General features: G+C 53.5%; 1 protein-coding gene across 1 annotated transcript in view; it reads left to right on the top strand.

The window, feature by feature from the left end:
• The window catches only part of LOC123346125 (E3 ubiquitin-protein ligase TRIM39-like), a 28,809-nt gene extending 22,911 nt beyond the window's left edge, over nt 1–5,898 (top strand). Inside the window, exon 6 of the mRNA XM_044983352.1 lies at nt 5,279–5,898. Within this exon, the coding sequence (XP_044839287.1) occupies nt 5,279–5,838 (560 nt within the window). The 3' untranslated portion in view covers nt 5,839–5,898. The remainder of the gene's footprint in view (nt 1–5,278) is intronic.
• Nucleotides 5,899–18,240: the final 12,342 nt, after the last annotated feature.

Here is an 18,240-nt window from a genome sequence, read left to right as displayed (position 1 = left end):
GTAGCCACCTAGGGATTTAATTACTTCCAAGTTGGTGTGGGTTGTCTCATTCTCCCTTACAGGAGCCTGTCACAGGTAGTCTGGTCCCTGACTCCCTTAAAAGGACCAGCCCTCTTGATACCTTTCCTCCGACCCCCAGAGCCAACCTGTATTCAAAGGGAGGCTTGACTATGGCTGACACTTGGTTATGTTCTGCTAGAAAAGTTTCAAACTCCAGGGAAGTAAATTGGTGGCCACTTCCAGGAGCTGCACGGACCTAGGCAGGCAGGGAGCCTGCTTTAGTCCCAGGCCCCCGCTGCGCCACTGACCAGACTTTTAATGTCCCAGTCGGTGGTGCAAACCGGAGCCGCCAGGGTCCCTTTTTGACCAGGCGTTCCAATAAAAAAACAGACGCTTGGCAACCCTATGGACAGGTGCCAGCCCTAGGTCCTGTCCATATGGCCCAGTAACACCCTGCTGAGCCAGGTACAGGCAGCCACATGCCAGCCCAGACCCCTGGCAGGGATGCTGAGCTGCCAGCTGCCATGGTCACTAACAGTGTTAACTCTGTCACATGCCACTCACCAGGCTTAGAGCCCCCAGGGCCCTGGGCCCAGCCCCAGGAACTGCTGTAACCTAGAACCAGAGCAATGCAGGGCTGGAAGGGACCTCGAGAGATCACCTAGTCCAGCCCCCCACGCTAGGTCAGGGACTAGACTATCCCGGGCAGGGATTTGTCCAACCTGTTCTTACAAACCTCCAGTGACGGGGATCCCACAACCTCCCCTGGAGCCGGGTCCAGAGCTTCACTGCCCTGAGAATTAGAAAGTGTTTCCTCATCTCCAGCCTCAACCTCCCTTGCTGCAGATTGTGCCCATTGCTCCTTGGACAGGCCCTCGCCCTGCCCGCTGGGGCACTGCCTGTGTCACCAAGCCTGAGCATCGCTGGTATCGCACTGAATGGCTGGCGGTGCTGGGCTGGCTCAGAGTCCAGTTCCCAGTGGACAGGAGCTCACATTGTAACTCACTTTAATGGCAGCCTCACCAGCCACCTCCGCAGGGAGGCCAAGGCCTGAAGGGGCTGCAAGGACGATTCCTCCCCAGGGAGAGGCTCCAGCAGCTGTCAGGGCTGAGCCATGTTGGCAGGACAGTGGGGGGCTCACACAGCCTCTGTTTCCTTATACCCTCGATACACAGAGCTCCAGCAGCCGGGTGTAAAACCCAATTCATACCCCCAGCACCGAACTCACTGACACTGCCCCAAGGGTCCTCTCCTACTGGGGTTGGGGAATGAGTAAGGGGCACTGGAAGAGGGGGGCCAGGGGCCATGGCCCCATCACTTTTACCAATGGGAGGGCTGTTCCCTCCCACTTTTTACCAGCTGTAAGGGTGAGCGACGATGGGGGAGGGGCCGAGAGGAGAGACCAGGGGGACAAGGTGTTGTGGGGAAGAGGTGGTGTGAACGCAGGGGCACAGGAAGAAGGGGCAGTGTGAGAGCGAGGATTCAAGGGTGTGGGGACAGGAGCTCAGGGAGAAGGGCTGGCACAAGTGGGTGACCCCTCTACTTTTAGGGAGCTTCCATCACTCCTGGGGCGAGCACCATCCCGGATCCTGATCCACGGGCACATCTGTGTATTTGCCGGGTGCACAGAGCTCTCTGTGTGGAGACACTTTCACGCTCACCCAGGAACCTGTGCTGGGAGGCCCCACTGCCCAGGAGGCCGAGGGCTCTCACTCCCCTGCCCTGGGGGTGAAGGGAGGAGCCCTGGAGCTGCTGTTCCCCATCCCAGGAAGGGGGTGAAGGGGATGTGGACACAGACAATGTCCCCTCTTGCACTGTGAGGGGAAGACCTGGCTCCTCCCCGGGATTCAGAGCCTGAGCTCCAGCCAGAACCTGAAAATCTATACGGCTATTTTTAATTCCAAAGAGGGAGCCCCGCAGGCCTGAATCTGTCCACCCTGTTCCAAGACTCGCTGCTGCAGGCTGTGTAGAAGAACCCAAAGTGTCTCCAGAGTCTGGGTGTGAAAGTTCCCAGCGGGTCTGACCCAGGGCTGGTTAATGGGAGCGAGGGGGGTGGCTGGCACAGTCGTTAGATGGAGACACCTGAGCTCCTGGGGCTCTGAGATGGTCTCTGTGACTGTTATCCGCCCTGGGAGATGCCCAGGTGCAGCTGCAGAGGGTCTGTGCCGCTAGCAGCGTCCATGGGACAAATGGCTCTGGGCAGAGAGTTCAGGCTGGAGCCAAGTCTCCATTTTCAGCCTGATTTGTGGGGGTGAGATCTGGGCCCAGGGGTCATTTGTCTGCAAAGGGCAAATTAAACAGCAGCTCTGGAGTGTTTCATAGCTGATGTCCTGAGCCTGGCCTGCCTGTAACTGCGTTTCTGGGGATGTTGACAGTCTCTCCTTGCAAATCACTGGGATTGGGGCTCCTAAATTGCTCAGACAGGTTTGCAGTGGCGCTGGGTGAAATGTTTTGGACAAATAGTTTATTTGCTGCAAAATTATATTTCGGGTCAAGAGAAACTATTCGTGAATCCATGTCGGGTTTGGTGACTAGTTTCAATTAAGAGAAAAAGGTGCCGCCACTTCCCTTGTAGCCTTTAGCCCAGTGGCTGGGCCCTCAGCTGGGAGCCTCAGGTTCAATCCCCCGTGTGATGCCATGAGAGCTTGAACCGCTGGGCTCCAGGTGTCTGATGACGTCCCCCTGTGTCTGAACACTGCCATGGGCACTGGGCCAGAGCGTGGGGGTGAGAACGACTCTGCAGCCCAGTGGGTCGGGCCCCCACCTGGGAGCCCAGAGTCCAGCTCCCCTGCTCCAGTGACCCTGTAATTATTGATCCATAATCCCAGTGAGGGGAGGGGTTACGGCCCCTGGCACAGCAGTGTCTCAGCCATGTCTGCCGGGGTTTCCTTGCACTGATGTAGCTGCACCAGTGCAAACCCCTAGTGCAGACGCGCTGTGCAGGTGTGAACTGGGACTGGTCCCTGGTGCAGCTTCTCTCAGATGGAGGGGGGCAGTAAGTGGGGAAATGCCCCCTCCCCTCCCCACTGCCCTGGCCTCATTAGCAACAGCCCATTAATCTGCATTTATACCCCACTCCGAATCTTCCACTGTAATGCCCCCCAAGTGAGCCCAATCCAGGCAACTGCCCCCGTGGGGGTGGGGCTCAGCCCGGCAAGGGGAGAGCCTGGCTGTGGGGTTTCCCTGGCTGGAAGGTGGGGCCTGTGGGGCCTGCCAGCATGGAGAGTCCCAGCTGCTCCCCCTGGGGCAGGGCTGCACCCCCAGTGTGTGTGGGGACAGCACCGACCTGCTCTGAGCGAGAAACCAACCACACATGGCCCGAAAGCAACAGAGATTCCCTGGAGCCTGCCTCTCCCTCACCCCTCTCTGGCTCCTGCCCCTCCCTTACCCTTCCCTCACCCCTGTGAGGGACCCTGGACCCTGCGTCTATTCTGACCCCTCACCAACATCCCTCCCTCTCTTCTCACTCCCTTTCTGCTCCCCTGGGCCCTGCCCCTCTACTCCCACTTTGCTCCCTGGCACACGCCCCTGCTCTCCACCCATCTCTGCCCCACTGGAACAGCCCATCCCTTCTCCCCCTGCCCTCCTGGCATCTGCCCCTCTCCCCAAACATCCTCTGCACCCTGGAGCCCTCCCATCACTTCACACCCCCGCTATGTCCTGGCATCCACCTCTCCCCTTTCCCTCCTCTGTGCCATGTCTCCCACCCCACCTCTCACCCCAATCTGCTTCCCTGGTGCCTACCACTGCCATCACTGCCCCCACCCGCTGATGGCCACCCCTCACCCTCCTCTGCTGTCCTGGCTTTCGCCCTTCTTACTCCCCTCGGCCCTCCTGACTCCTGCCCCTGTCCCCACCCTCTCTGACCCCTGGCACCCGCCCCTTCCCTCGTCCCCCTGCGCCCACCCCTCCTCTAGCCCCACTCTGATCCCCTGGCACCTGCCTCTCACCAATCCCCTCTCCTAACGCCTCCCTCTACCCACCTGCCCTGCCTCTCACCCCTCTCTGCCCCCTGGTGCTTCTCCCTCCCCTCCTCAGCCCTCCCTGTGCCTGCCCTTCTGCTCAACCCCCTCAATCCCCTGGCACCTGCCCTTTCCCTTCCCCCCCCTCCACCCTCCTGCTGCCTGCCCCTTCCCTCCTCCTGCCCCCCAACACCTGCCTCTCCCCGTGTACACTTCCTTCCTGGTGCCCAGCCCCTCACCACCCTCTGCCCCACTGACCGTGCTCTCCTCTTGCTCCTCTGCCACCATCGCCCATGCCACCTTCTTTTTATTTCTCACCCCTGCCCCTCCCCTCCCCCTCTGGCTCCGTAACACCTGCACCCCTCACCACCCCTCCAGTCCCCTGGTGCCAGCTCCTCCTCTGCCCCAAATCCCAGCTCTGCCCTGGCCCCATCTGCCTCCCTGGTGCCTGCTGTTTCCTTTGCCCCCTCTGCCTGCCTGGTGCAAGTCCCTTCCCTCGCCCCCCTTTGGGACCCCTGGTCTCAGCCCTTCCCCTCACCTCAGCACTGCCTTACCCCTCCCCTCCCCCTCTCCTAACCTCTGGGCCCCACCCTCCCTTCATCCTTCCTCTGCCCCCCTGGTGCCCACATCTCCCTGCACACACCTCTGCCCCTAGGGCCTGCCCTTCTCCACACCCCTCTCTCTGCCCCCCTTCTGCTCACCTGCTCCCACACCCCCCATTCTGCCCCTTTGGCACCAGTGCCTGTTCATTCGCTCCCCCCCATGGTTCCACCTCCCCACTCCTCCTCATCTCACCCCCTGGCAGCTCACCCGCCCCTTGATTTCCCCTGCCCCATTGGAGCTCCCCCATTCCCTCACACCCCTCTGCCCCCTGGTGCCTGCCCCTTCCCTTGCTTCCCTGGGGTCCATCCCCTTCTTTTCCCATGGAGCCCACCCCTCCCCACCGCCCTGCAGCCCCCTGGAACCTGCCCTTCCCTTCACACCCCTGTCCTGGTGCCCCTCCCTTCCCTTATCACCCCATAGCCCTTGTGCCTGCCCCATGTCCCTCCCTCCCCCCTCTGCTCCTGTCACCTCCCCCTCCCCTTTCCTCTCCCAGCATCAGCCTCTCCCCTCCCCCGCCTCCCCTGACACCTTCCCACCCCTCCCCCGATCCTCCTGCCCTTCCCCCTCATTGTCTCCTCACAGGCAGAGGGGCCCTGACTCCCCTCAGGCCACAACCCCTCCCCCCAGTGATTAACGGGGACGCAGGTTAATTTCCCTTTGATCCCAGTGACCAGCCCCTGCCCCCAGCCCTGACTCTGTGACTCTCTCCCCAGTGGAGGTGACTCTGGATCCACACACGGCTCATCCCTGGCTCGTCCTATCTGAGGATCGGAAACATGTGAGACACGGAGACAAACGCCAGGATCTGCCCAACAACCCTGAGAGATTTGATCCTTGTGTCTGTGTCCTGGGCACTGAGGGGTTCGCGGGCGGGAGGTGTTACTGGGAGGTGGAGGTGGGAGACAAGACGAGATGGGAACTGGGGGTTTGTAGGGAATCTTTGAGCAGGAAGGGGCAGGTCACATACACACCTGGGAATGGATACTGGGTCTTGTGGCTGAGGGATGGGGGATACAAGGCCCTCACCTCCCCACTGACCCCTCTCCCCATGAGCGTCAGGCCCAGCCGGGTGGGGATTTTCCTGGACTATGAGGCGGGCGAGGTCTCGTTTTACAATGTGACTGACAGGTCCCATCTCTTCACTTTCACTGGCACCTTCTCCGGGAAACTCCACCCTTTCTTCTGTCCCTGTCTCAACGCTGGGGGTACAAACGCGGCTCCCCTGATAATCTGCCCAGTCCCAGCTCAGGCCGGAGGGAATCTCTGTCCCTGACAGTGACCCCGCGGCACAGACTGGCCCCTCCCAGCCCTGCTGCTCTTCCCACTCCCAGTGGTGGGGGCCAGTTACTGCAGCAACTGGACTTTCTGTGCTGACCGGACGCTGCCAGTTTCCCTTTTCAGCTGGAGGTTCCAGTCGAAAACCGGACACCTGGGAACCTCCAGCCCCCACCTTCCCCGTCCCCAGCCCCAGGGGTAGCAGATGGTGGGGGATGGGGTCATTCACTCCGGTCAGAATTTTCTACCCCTGTGAAATCTCAATGTAAAATATGAAAGAATAAAAATTATTCTAATTTAGAAAATATTATTGCAACAAGGTGTAAATACAAGAATATTTTAATTTTCATTTCAACAGTATCTCAAAAACAAGCATCTAACCATATTTTTAGAACTGGAATTATTTACATTTATTTTTTGATTCTTCCCTCAAATCTATATTAAACTTTAACTTCTCTAAATAACGTCATTTGTATTTTGACTGTGGAATTTGAAGAAATGCAAAATATTTATCTTAACAAAATAAACTATTAAATTGTCAGACTGGGTTGTTCAGTTACAATGTACATGTGTCATAAACATCATAACTACACGTGCAGCTTCTCTCTCTCTCTCTGTCCCCTCCCCCCACCCACCCTTTATTGTCTTGATCGGTTCTTTCCAGGAAATTCATCACAATTCCTCTGGGTTCTGTCCACCACTTTCTCTAAAGCTCTGTAAAAATAGTGACTGATTGATCTGATTCCTTGAAATTAGCAATTAGGAAGTTAGGTACCTTGTGGGATTTTCAAAAGTGCTTCTGTTTAGGCACCTAACTCCCTTTGGTTTCAATAGCCCTTGGTGCCTAGCTCCCATTGGGTTGAATAGCCCTTAGGTACCTGACTCCTATTGATTTCCCTTGGGTGCATTACTTGCTTAGAAGCTTTTGAGTACCCAGTAGGCAACTGTCTGCCTCTGTAGGCACCGCTGTACAGAGGTGAAAGTAAGCCGGTCCGATACGGCGTGCCCGCAAGGGCCTGTTTGCCGTGCTGGACTGCACTGGTTTCCATGGCTGGAATTTAAAGGCCTCTGGGCTCCCCGTAGTGGTGGGGAGCCCAGAGCCCTTTAAATCCCGCCTGCAGCTAGGTGGCCGGGATTTAAAGGGTTTGGGGCTCCCTGCAGCGGTGGGAGCTCCTGGCCCTTTAAATCCATGTCTGAGCTCGGCTGCCAGGCTGGGGCCGGGATTTAAAAGGCCCGGAGCTCCACGGCGGCTGATTCAGGGGGCCCTTTAATTTGCCCCTGAGCCCCAGGGGCTCCCAGTCACCTCTGCAGCTGGGAGCCCCCGGTTGATTTAAAGGCCCTCAGCCACTGCTGGTGCCCCAGGGCCTTTAAATCTCGAGAGGCCCTGCCAATTCTGGTTGAGGCCACACCTCTTTTGGATGAGGCCACGCCCCCTCAGGACTCCGGTAGTACCGGTAAGTTCTGTAAGTTACTTTCACCCCTGCCGCTGTACCTTCAAAACTCTGGCCCGTAGTGAAATTCCATGGGCTGGACTGGTCGGGACATCTGCCTCTGTTAGACCTGGACCCCTCTGTGCTTCCTGTGCCCAGCTCTGTGAGTGCACAGGCCCTTCCCTCTGGGCAGCCAGGGGCCAGCCGGGGACCTCAACCTCTGTGAGCAAGTCCCATTGTCAGCCACCCCAGGACGTGTGGCGCCCACTCTCTGCTGGCACCACAGGAGGAGCCCTAGGAAAATCCAGACTGGGAGGAAAGCTGGGGCTGGAGTTCCTGTTGTGTTATTGTGACTTACCTTATGAATAAAGCAAAGTCCCAGGGCAGGGTGAGTTTGACCCCACACAGCATGTGCAGACTCTGGAGCGGAGTGCAAATGTCGCTCCTTTACAGCATCTTGTGAGCAGGAGTTCATAGCTCGTTAGTCAGTTTTCTAACCACCTGTCCAGTGACAGGAGATCATCCATGTGTGCCCCTAAAGCAGTTGCAGTTCAATGGCCTGGCCTCAATCCAGAGCGAGCCGTGTCTAGAGTGTAGCTCCAGCTAGATGAGCTAGTGGAAGGCTATTTGCTAGCTCCCCTCTCAGCTCGCTCAGGAATAGATACGATGCTGGTAATAGTGGTGAAAACTGAAGTATCCAGGGTGGGTTTGCTCAGTGTTGGTTGGACTATTACATGTTTGAAAGAGGGAGAGAAGATTCCTTCTCTGACTGGGGCCTTGGCTGTTTAGATGAGGGGGTGGCTCCCCCCACTCCTGTCTGCAGCAGGGCAGGGACACAGAAGATAAAACTTGCGGCAACCTGTGAATTGTGGCAGACGCGCAGAATTCCATGGCATCACGAGTCCCCTGCGCTGTGAGGAATGGAGAAGTTCCCATTTCTTAGCGCTATGGGTTCAGGCTGTCTGCAGACTCAGGTGGGCATCACTGCATCACTTACACTCAGTTCCTTTTCAGGGTTATCTCTGCAACCACAAGGTCTAGAAACACAGGGTGCGATACTGTGCCGGACCTCTGGGACATGCAGGACAGAACTCACAGCTCTGGGGGAGATGGCAAAGGTCACTTGACACCACTTCTGCATCCTTGCTATTCCAGGCTGCTCTGGGGGGAAGGAGGGGATAAACCATCCCCCAGTGTAATTTAAGGTAGCCAGGGGAGCTACCCTAAGTCACAGGAGCCCAGAATGGGCCGCCTATGGGAGGCAGCACTCTCAAAAACGCCCATTGGCTAACAGTATGGACCCACCTCCTTCTACCTGCAGCACATTCTTTGCTGCCTTCTGCAGAACATCCCTGTGAGTTTGCAATGTGAAACTGTTTGGTGGGTTACCAAAGAATTGTGATGAGCAAGCCAGGACACGTAGATATAGTGGGTGGGGCGTGACTTTTGGAATGGCTGCCTTGAGCTTTGGAAACAGGACACACCTGTGTGTAACTGTCATAACTATAAAGGGAAGGGAACAGCTCTCCTGTGTACAATACTATAAAATCCCTCCTGGCCAGAGACACCAAAATCCTTTTACCTGTAAAGAGTTAAGAAGCTCAGGTAATCTGGCTGACACCTGACCCAAAGGACCAATAAGGGGACAAGATACTTTCAAATCTTGGTGGGGGGAAGGCTTTTGTTTGTGGGCTCTTTGCTTTGGGATTGATCGCTCTTGGGACTAAGAGGGACCAGACATCAATCCAGGCTCTCCAAATCTTTCTGAACAAGTCTCTCATATTTCAAACTTGTACATAATAGCCAGGGAAGGCGTGTTAGGTTTATCTTTGTTTTCTCAACTTGTAAACATTCCTTTTTGCTGAGAAGATTTACCTCTGTTTGCTGTAACTTTGAACTTAAGGCTAGAGGGGGTTCCTCTGGGCTCTACAAATCTGATTACCCTGTAAAGTTATTTTCCATTCTGATTTTACAGAGATGATTTTTACCTTTCTTTCTTTAATTAAAAGCCTTCTTTTTAAGAACCTGATCGATTTTTCCTTGTTTTAAGATCCAAGGGGATTGGATGTGGACTCACCAAGAATTGGTGGGGGAAAGGAGGAAGGATAGTTAAATTCTCCTTGTGTTAAGATCCAAGGGATTGGATCAGTGTTCACCAGGGACTTGGTGAAGAAGGCTCTCAAGACTATCCAGGGAAGGGAGTTAGTATTTGGGAGTGGTGGCAGCAAAACCAAATCTAAGCTGGTAATTCAGTTTAGGGGTTCACATGCAGGTCCTCATATCTGTACACTAAAGTCCAGAGTGGGCAAGGAACCTTGACAGTAACGGTCTCTGTTTGTATTTGGGTCTGTTTGCTCTCTGTGTACTTGAGGTCTATGAGGGTGTCCATGTAGAGAGAAAGTTTTTAAAAACAAAATTTCTCTGTTGTTAATCGATTGACTGCTCCAGATGTGGCAATCATACAAAATATTTACTCGTGAAGCACTTTGGAGCTGTGGAGTCTTAGCAGAAACATTTATTTATATGAACTTCTCACCTCTGTACAATTCTTCACAAACCACTCAGACCAGTTCACTGGGCTGAGTCAGAGATTGACAATGGCTTGTTGTTTACATTTGGGTTGCTTTAAGCAGGTATCTGAAGAGACGTGCAGCTTCGTGGTTCATGGTCTGCAATGTAAATGCCTCCAAGTGACGTGAAACACTCAGGAGTCACCTCTTTGCTTTGGGCTTTCTGGTAGTTGATAAAGAAGTTTTATTTCCTCATTATGTATCGGGACTGGCAGGCAGGAACCTGCTGTACCTAATCCGGGGGCTGCATTCTACGCTAACAGCACAGGCACTGACTCCGAGGGTTCTCTGGGGCCCAAGCACCCATGGAAAAAAATAGGGAGTGTTCAACACCCACCAGCCACAGTTGTTTAGTGCTGGCCGCTAATCAGCTGTTCTGCAGGAGTCCTGAGGCTGGCCACCAATCAGCTGTTCCCCGAGCTCTATTTGGCTGGCCCTGGGGCTGGCCGCTGATTAGCAAGCGGATGGTGGGAGGCTCTCGGGGAGGGGGCAGAGAGGAGTGAGAGGTTGGCGGGTGGGCGGGAAGGCTCAGGGAGGGGGTGCAGAGGAGCAAGTTACAGGTACAGGAGGAGGCAGAGTAGGGGCAGGAAGAGGTGAAGTGAGGGCAGGGCCTGGGGGAAGATGCCCCGCGGGGACAGGGCCTTAGGGTGGAGCAGGGCCAGAGCATCCTGTGGGAAAAACAAAAGTTAGCGCCTGTGTCTAAAGGGCTCTGTCTCCATGGCAGAATTAACTCAGGCTCTAAGTCAGGCACTGCCCTAACCCGCCTTCTGTCCACACACAAACCCTCTCATCCCAGTCTGGTGGTGCTTTCAACCCAGGGGATTTAAGTGACCAATCACATCAAACATAATGAATATACAAGGTGATTTGCTCCATGCCTGCTCACATCACATGATTTCTGACAGGTCTCGATGCCTCTTTGGCTGAGCAGCAGTTGAAATTTTGGACCTGGCTGGGGGAGCCGGGATCCATTTGGATGAGCAATTGCAGACATGAAGTCAGGGTTATCGTCAGTGTCATCTGGTTATTTACAGAAACACAGAGTGAGTCCTGTTCCCCTGAAAAGCAGTGGGGATGTACAGTGCACAGGCGCCTACAGAAATCCCAAGCCCAATACTCCAGCGCTGTGCCCAAGAAACAGCTCTCTCTGCCTTTGCTGCCTTCCAGCATCAGCCTGCACTGCGAGGGCTCAGTCACACAGCGCAGAGCCAACCCCCAGCCCCTGCCCTTGGAATCTAGGGGCTTATCTCTGGGGGGGCGGGGGTTAAGTCTAGACTAACTCAAGTTAATGCAGATTGAAAATACCTGTGTGCACATAACACAAACCCATAAAGCGCACCGACTCCCCACTTGTTGTGAATTCTGGATTCCACTTTAAAAGTGCGCTAAATTCAATGTGAATTAAGTTAGTTTGCGGATTATTGCTCATGTGGATGCAATGACGCCACCATAAGGACAGTGGAGCCCCGAAGCCGAGCAGCAAGAGTCACTGGAGGAGGAACACGGAGAGGGCCGTGAGGAGATCTCCCCGGACAGAGGTGTAGCGAGCGCCCTCCGTACCCTCCGCCCGGAGGGGGCCCTGCAAGGAAGGGGGCCCCTAAAAGTGGCAAAAAAATGTAAGGTATAACTAGGTAAGTGACATTTATTGACGCTATTGCACAATCCATGTCGGTTTTACTGACAAAACCGTGAAGTCATTATGATACATCATAATGCTATTGGCTACATCAGTTGTCTGTTGGTCAGTTTCGAATTTTAGTTGGACCCATTCAAAGAATGTGTATTTGCGTTCATAATGGCGGTCGGCGGATAAATATTATTCATTTAGTTGTTTAGTTTTTTATCGTTTCCAACGCAGAAGCGTGCTTTGTGATGTCTAAGAGAACGTATAAGAGCGGAGCTAGTAAACGAAAGGCAGCAAAAGATGCCGAGAAGGAACTTGAGAAAATTCCAAAGTTGTCAACGTATTTTGCGCTGCTATCCAACGTACAGGTACAGGCACATGAAACGGACAGCGCTAGCAGCGACGAATCGTATCCAGAAGTATCCAGAAGTGCTTCAAGTGAGGTCAAAGGTGAAGCCAGTTGTTCTACCAAACAAACTGTGACAGATATTCCAGCTGCTGCCGGGAAAGAAGTATCTGAATCTGAACCACTGACTGATGATCCAGGAGATTGGCCGTCTATAATATCGGACAGGCAAGTGTGTGACATTGTTGCACGTGGCCCACCGCAGCAGAATGAAAGTTACGAATTTCCATTTAACGAGGAAAGATGGAGGTTCACAAGTACTCATTTCTATCGAACCGTGGCAAATGGCGAGAAAATAAGATGTTCATGGTTAATGTACTCAGTTCAGAAAGATGCCATTTTTTGTTTTTGTTGTAAATTATTTGGCACTGGCGACATACCGCTACGTCGTGGAACATCTGCTTGGAAATCACTGTCAAAAAGACTTCAGCAGCATGAAACAGGCAAAGGTCATCAAGACTGTATGGTGAAATGGTTTGACCTTCGGTCAGGCATAGTAAACCGTACATCTATTGACCAACTCGAATTGCAGGCTTTTCTGAAAGAAAGAGATTTCTGGAGAAATGTTGTCAAACGCATGGTTGATGTCGTTATTTTCTTGTCCGAAAGAAACTTGGCATTTCGAGGAAGTAATGAAAAGCTCGGCGATCCTTCGAATGGCAACTTTTTGGGACTGTTTGAATTGCTTGCAAAGTATGATACTGTCCTCAGCGAACTTTTACAGAGGATTAAGAAGGCAGAGACACATGTTCAGTACCTCAGTCCACAGATCCAAAATGAGCTGATTCAACTTGTTGCCAGTAACATTCAAGAGGCCAACATAGCGAAGCTTAACAAAGCAAAATATTATTCAGTTATTTTGGACTGTACTCCCGACGTGTCACATGAAGAATAGATGTCTGTGGTGTTATGCTTTGTTGAATGCAACGGTGAAGATGGTGTCAATATTCGTGAAGCGTTTGTTGGTTTTCTTAATGTTCATGATACAACTGGTGAGGGCTTATTGGAAGTGTTTCTTGAAAAGGCAAACAACTTAGGAATAGACATTGCTGACATGAGAGGCCAAGCTTATGATTACAGCACAAATATGAGAGGAAAGAATAAAGGAGTTCAAGCCCGCATGCTAGAAATAAATGGCCGTGCCATGTGGAGCTCACACTTGGAATCTTGTGATCTCAGACGCGGCAAAGTCATCGAAATATGCCGTTGACTTTTTCGGTCTGATTAACAGAATATACGTTATCTTTTCTTCGTCACCTTCACGTTGGGATATACTTCAAGAACATATGCCAATATCTGTTAAAGGGTTATCGGACACTCGTTGGGAGTCGAGAATTGATGCTGTGAAGCCATTGCGTTATCACCTTGAAGAATTGTGCAATGCTTTGTCATCTTTGCGAGAATATGCGCTCGAAAAGAAAGATGGCAATACAGCAACAGAAGCCGGTGCGCTTTTAGACCATGTTACTACGTGGCCTTTTGTTCTGACTGTGTACACGTGGTACGATATACTATTTCACGTCAATAAAACCAGCAAATTAATTCAGTCACCAGATGTGTCAATTGACATACTGCAGGCAGAAGTCGGTGCTACAATGAAGTTTTTGGAAGACTATTGAAATACAGGATATAACTCTGTGGTCACAAATGCACGTGAAATAGTAGAGCATATGGGTATTGAGCAGGTGTTTCCAGAAATCAGGGTGTGACGTAAGAAGAGAATGTTTGATTACGAATGTGCTGATGATTCGAGTCGTCTTTCTGCCAAAGAAAAATTCAAATCGCAGTTCTTTCTTGTTCTCACTGATCAGGCCATATCTTCTGTTTCGTCGCGATTTGACCAACTCGTGGAGTGGTATAAGTTGTTTGGATTTCTGTACAACGCTAACAGCCTGAAGCAGTGTCACAGAGAAAATGAACTGGAGAATCACAGCAAAAATTTTGAAAGAAAAATGGGAGACATTGATGCCAACGAACTCATAATGGAATTGAATCATTTTATTTATGTCATCGAGAAAGAGAGAGGACTTGTCACAGCAAACAATTTTTTAACGTACATATGCAAGAACAGCCTTCAGGAGATATATCCGAATCTTTGCATTTGCATCAGAATTCTTCTGACCACACCAGTTACTGTCGCCGGTGCTGAAAGGAGCTTCAGCAGAATGAACTGATCAAGAATATCCTGCACTCAACCATGACAGATGACAGGCTTTCTGCACTTGTAGTTATCTCAATCAAAAACAAGATTGCCAGATCTCTGGACTATGACGCATTGATTAACCAATTTGCGGAGAACAAGGCTCGAAAGAAGCGCTTTGCGTAAATACGGAATACATGTACACTGTAGGCCTATGTATACATAATATGAACCCTGTATATTGTATAAAATAAATACCGCATTCCAGTTTCTGCATTGTAAGGGGCCCCGGACATATGTTCGGAGGGGGCCACGTTCTTTGTTGCTATGGCCCTGTCCCCGGAAAGCCAGGATCCCTTCGGGACTCAGGCCTCTGAGCGTTGCCTTATAGGAAGCTGCCCTGATTCTCAGCCCCAAACCCAGCCCAGGACACAGAAGGAAGATCTGACTGAGGGGAGCTTGGCGTGTAAGGATCCCTCTTTACAATGTATTATTGTTATGCTGTACTGCTGGGCTCACTGCTGTTCTGGGTGCCCCATGGCCTCAGCCATTTCTGGTGGATGTGAGCTAGGAGCCTTTCCGAATTTCCAGCTCCCACCTTCCTCTCTCCCCCTACACTCTCCCCCTTTGTTCAGCCCCCTGAACAAGTTTTCAAACTGAGAGTTGGATGCCCAGGCAATTGGCTTCTAACTCGGACTGAAGCCCCAACCACTGACTGTTAACATGCCCATGCCATGGTGGGCACATCCCCAGCTACTAATTGTCTTTTCCCTTTGAGCATCTGTCCATCCCCCAGCCTCCATCTGTGAGCTCAAAATGGCGACCTCCTGGAGCAGTCACAGCCTCTACCTCCCCTCCCTTCCCTTACAGGGTAGATTCAAATAATGCTTCTGTTCACTTGTGCAACTTTTCAAAGTTTATTGAGAGAGTTGGTACAGGAAAAACAGTCGGGTTAGTATCATTATGAACTGGGTGAAACCTTGATATGGGTCAAGTTAAAAACTCTCTGAGACTGATGGATGTGAATTCATCCTTCAGTTAACATAACCGTTAGGATAAATTTATCACCAGTCCCTAGCTAAGACAAAGGAGGTATGTGAACCCACCCAGGGGGGTTGGACAGAAGGGCTTTGCTGAGCAGTATTTTGGGTAGGAGAGCGTGTGTGTGAAAATATGCAAAATGCAGAGGACCAGAGAACAGACAAGAACAGAGAGGCAGAGGCAAAAGCCAAGCAGCCGCTGTGAGCACAGTTTGACCCCGGACAATCTAGAGAGAGCGTCTGGTGTTGACTAAACGGACTTGGAGCTGCAAGCTACGAAATTGGTCTTGTTCTTGGTTCCTGGCTCCTTGTCCCTAATGACTATTCCCAAACCAGCCCCCAGCAGTGTACGGGGAGATCTCGGCAGACCAGTAAAGTGCCGAACCACGACTGCTTATTGGTAAAAGTAGCCAAGCCAGCAGGCTGTAAGTGGGCGTATGCCAGAGCCGTAACTAGGTATTTTTGCACCCGAGGCAAGAATATAAAATTGCTCCCTCCCCCAGGGCTGGGTCTTCGGCAGCAATTCGGCGACAGGTCCCTCAGTCCCTTTCAGAGGGATGGGCCTGCCGCCAAATTGCCGCCGAAGAATGAACGAAGTGGCGGCGGTAGAGCCTGTGATTTTGGGGGGTCAACTCATTATTTTTGACTGCTTGGGCTGGTAATGTTGCTTCCAAGATGGTCTTTGATTCCAGTCCAGTTCCAAATCACAGAGGGACTCACAGGTTGAGAGGTGGGAGGTGCTGGATATCAGCAGTGGCCACTAGGGATTAGCAAGTGTCCTGAGAATGCTGGGAGTTCAGGTCTGCAGGGCAGGATCAGAGGTGGCAGGTTTGTAGAAATTTTGGTGGTACCCAGAACCCGCCCCCGCCCAAACTCTGCCCCCGCCCACCCGCCCAAGGCTCTGGGAGGGAGTTTGGGTGAGGGAGGAGGTCTGGGGTGCAGGCCCTAGGCTCGGTCAGGGGATTGGGGTGCAGGCTCTGGGAGGGAGTTTGGAGATGGGAGGGGGTGCAGAGGGAGGGGGTGCAGGTTCTGGGAGGGAGTTTGGGGATGGGAGGGGGTGCAGAGGGATGGGGTGCAGGGGTGAGGGCTGTGGGTTGTGGCTGCAGATGAGGGGTTTGGAGTATGGGGGGCTCAGGACGAGAGTCGGGGTGAGGGCTCTGTCTGGGGCTGGGGATGAGGTGTTTGGGGTACTGGAGGGGCTCAGGGCTCAGGCAGAGGGTTGAGGGTGTGGTGGGGGTGAAAGCTCTGACTGGGGGTGTGGGCTCTGGGGTGGGGCAGGGCTGCGGATGAGGTTGGGGTGCAGGCAGGCTGCTCCAGGACAGGGGCCAGAGAAAAGGACTCCACCCAGCCCTTTCCCTGCTGGCAGCAGCGAGCTCTGGGGGAGGAGCCCCCCTTTCCTGCCCCCCAGCAGCACACTCACCCCCACCACTGTCACTGCATGTGCTCCTAGGGCCTCTCTCAGATCCAGCCTCACTGGGGCTGCCTCCTTGCCCAGCATGGGGCAGGAGCAGTGACTGCGGGCCGTGTGGGGGGCTGTGCTGCTGGAGGGTCCCATTGGAAAATGAAAGGGTCTGAGGGGGAAGGGCAGGCTCAGAGTCAGTCTGCCCTGGCAGTGACGTGGGGGCACTAGGACCCTGCGGCAGCAGTAGCTGCAGGGAGGCAGCATGGAGCTGCTCTGCTTCAGGTCCAGGAAGGGGGGTGGAGGACACTGGGGGGTGGCGCGGGGGGGGGGGTGGCAGGTGGGGCCAGGGGGAGATCACCTCGGTTACAGATATCTCTGTGCCTGCCAGCGGATTTTTTTTTCCTCCACCACTTTCTGCGCCCCTCGGCTTTTTTGCACCTGAAGCAAGTGCCTCATTCGCCTCGCCCTTGTTACAGCAAAGGGTATGCAGCAGCATGACCGAGTCAGGAGGGGAGGGGGTTTGGGTGTCACAGAAAGGGCAGCTTGATCCGCATCCTTCCTGATGAGAGCTGAGTCATAATTGCTGAGGTTTGCATTATAGGTAACCAGGAAGCTTGTCTATGTCTGCCCCACAGCCCCTGATCTCACCCCCACAAATCAGGCTGCAAATGGAGACTCAGCTCCACCCTGAACTCTCTGCCCAGAGCCATTTGTCCCATGGACTCTGCCAGAAGCACAGACCCTCTGCAGCTGCACCTGGGCATCTCCCAGAGCGGACCACAGTCACAGAGACCGTCTCAGAGCCCCAGGGGCTCACGTCTCCATCTAACGACTGTGCCAGCCACCCCCCTCGCTCTCATTAACCAGCCCTGGGTCAGACACGCTGGGAAATTTCACACCCAGACTCTGGAGACACTTTGGGTTCATCTACACAGCCCACGGCAGCGAGTCTCAGAACTGGGTGGACAGATTCAGGCTTGCAGGGCTCCCTCTTTGGCCTTAAAAATAGCCGCGTAGACATTCAGGCTCAGGCTGGAGCTCAGGCTCTGAAGCCCAGGGTGGAGCCAGGTCTGCCCCTCACAGTGCAAGAGGGGACATTGTCTGTGTCCACATCCCCTTCACCCCCTTCCTGGAACGGGGAACAGCAGCCCCAGGGCCCCTCCCTTCACCCCCAGGGCAGGGGAGTGAGAGCCCTCAGCCTCCTGGGCAGTGGGGCCTCCCACCACCAATTCCTGAGTCAGTGTGAAAGTGTCTCCACCCAGAGAGCTCTGCGCACCCAGCAAACACAGATGTGCCTGTGGATCAGGATATAGGATGATATTCCCCCAGGAGTGATGGAAGCTCCCTAAAAGTAAAGGGGCCATCGGCTGCTGGAGCTCTGGGTAACCATGGAACGAGGACGTCACAGCAGCCGTGTGAGCCCCTCACTGTCCTGCCAACGTGGCTCATCTCTGACACCTGCTGGACCCTCTCCCTGGGGAACAATCATCCCTGCGGCCCATTCAGGTCTTGGCTTCCCTGCGGAGGTGGCCGGTGAGTGATGGCCATTCATGTGAGGCCTGGTCTACACTACGTGTTTAAACTGGTTTAAGGAGCATAAAACCGATTTAACGCCACACCCGTCCACACTAAGAGGCCCTTTATATCGATATAAAGGGCTCTTTAAACCGGTTTCTGTACTCCTCCCTAACGAGAGGAGTAGCGCTAGTATCGGTATTACCATATCGGATTAGGGTTAGTGTGGCCGCAGATCGACGGTATTGGCCTCCGGGTGGTATCCCACAGTGC

The sequence above is a fragment of the Mauremys mutica genome, chromosome 12, assembly GCF_020497125.1.
Source record: "Mauremys mutica isolate MM-2020 ecotype Southern chromosome 12, ASM2049712v1, whole genome shotgun sequence".
NCBI classification, from domain to species: domain Eukaryota; kingdom Metazoa; phylum Chordata; order Testudines; family Geoemydidae; genus Mauremys; species Mauremys mutica.
This window is presented reverse-complemented; position numbering and strand designations above follow the sequence as displayed.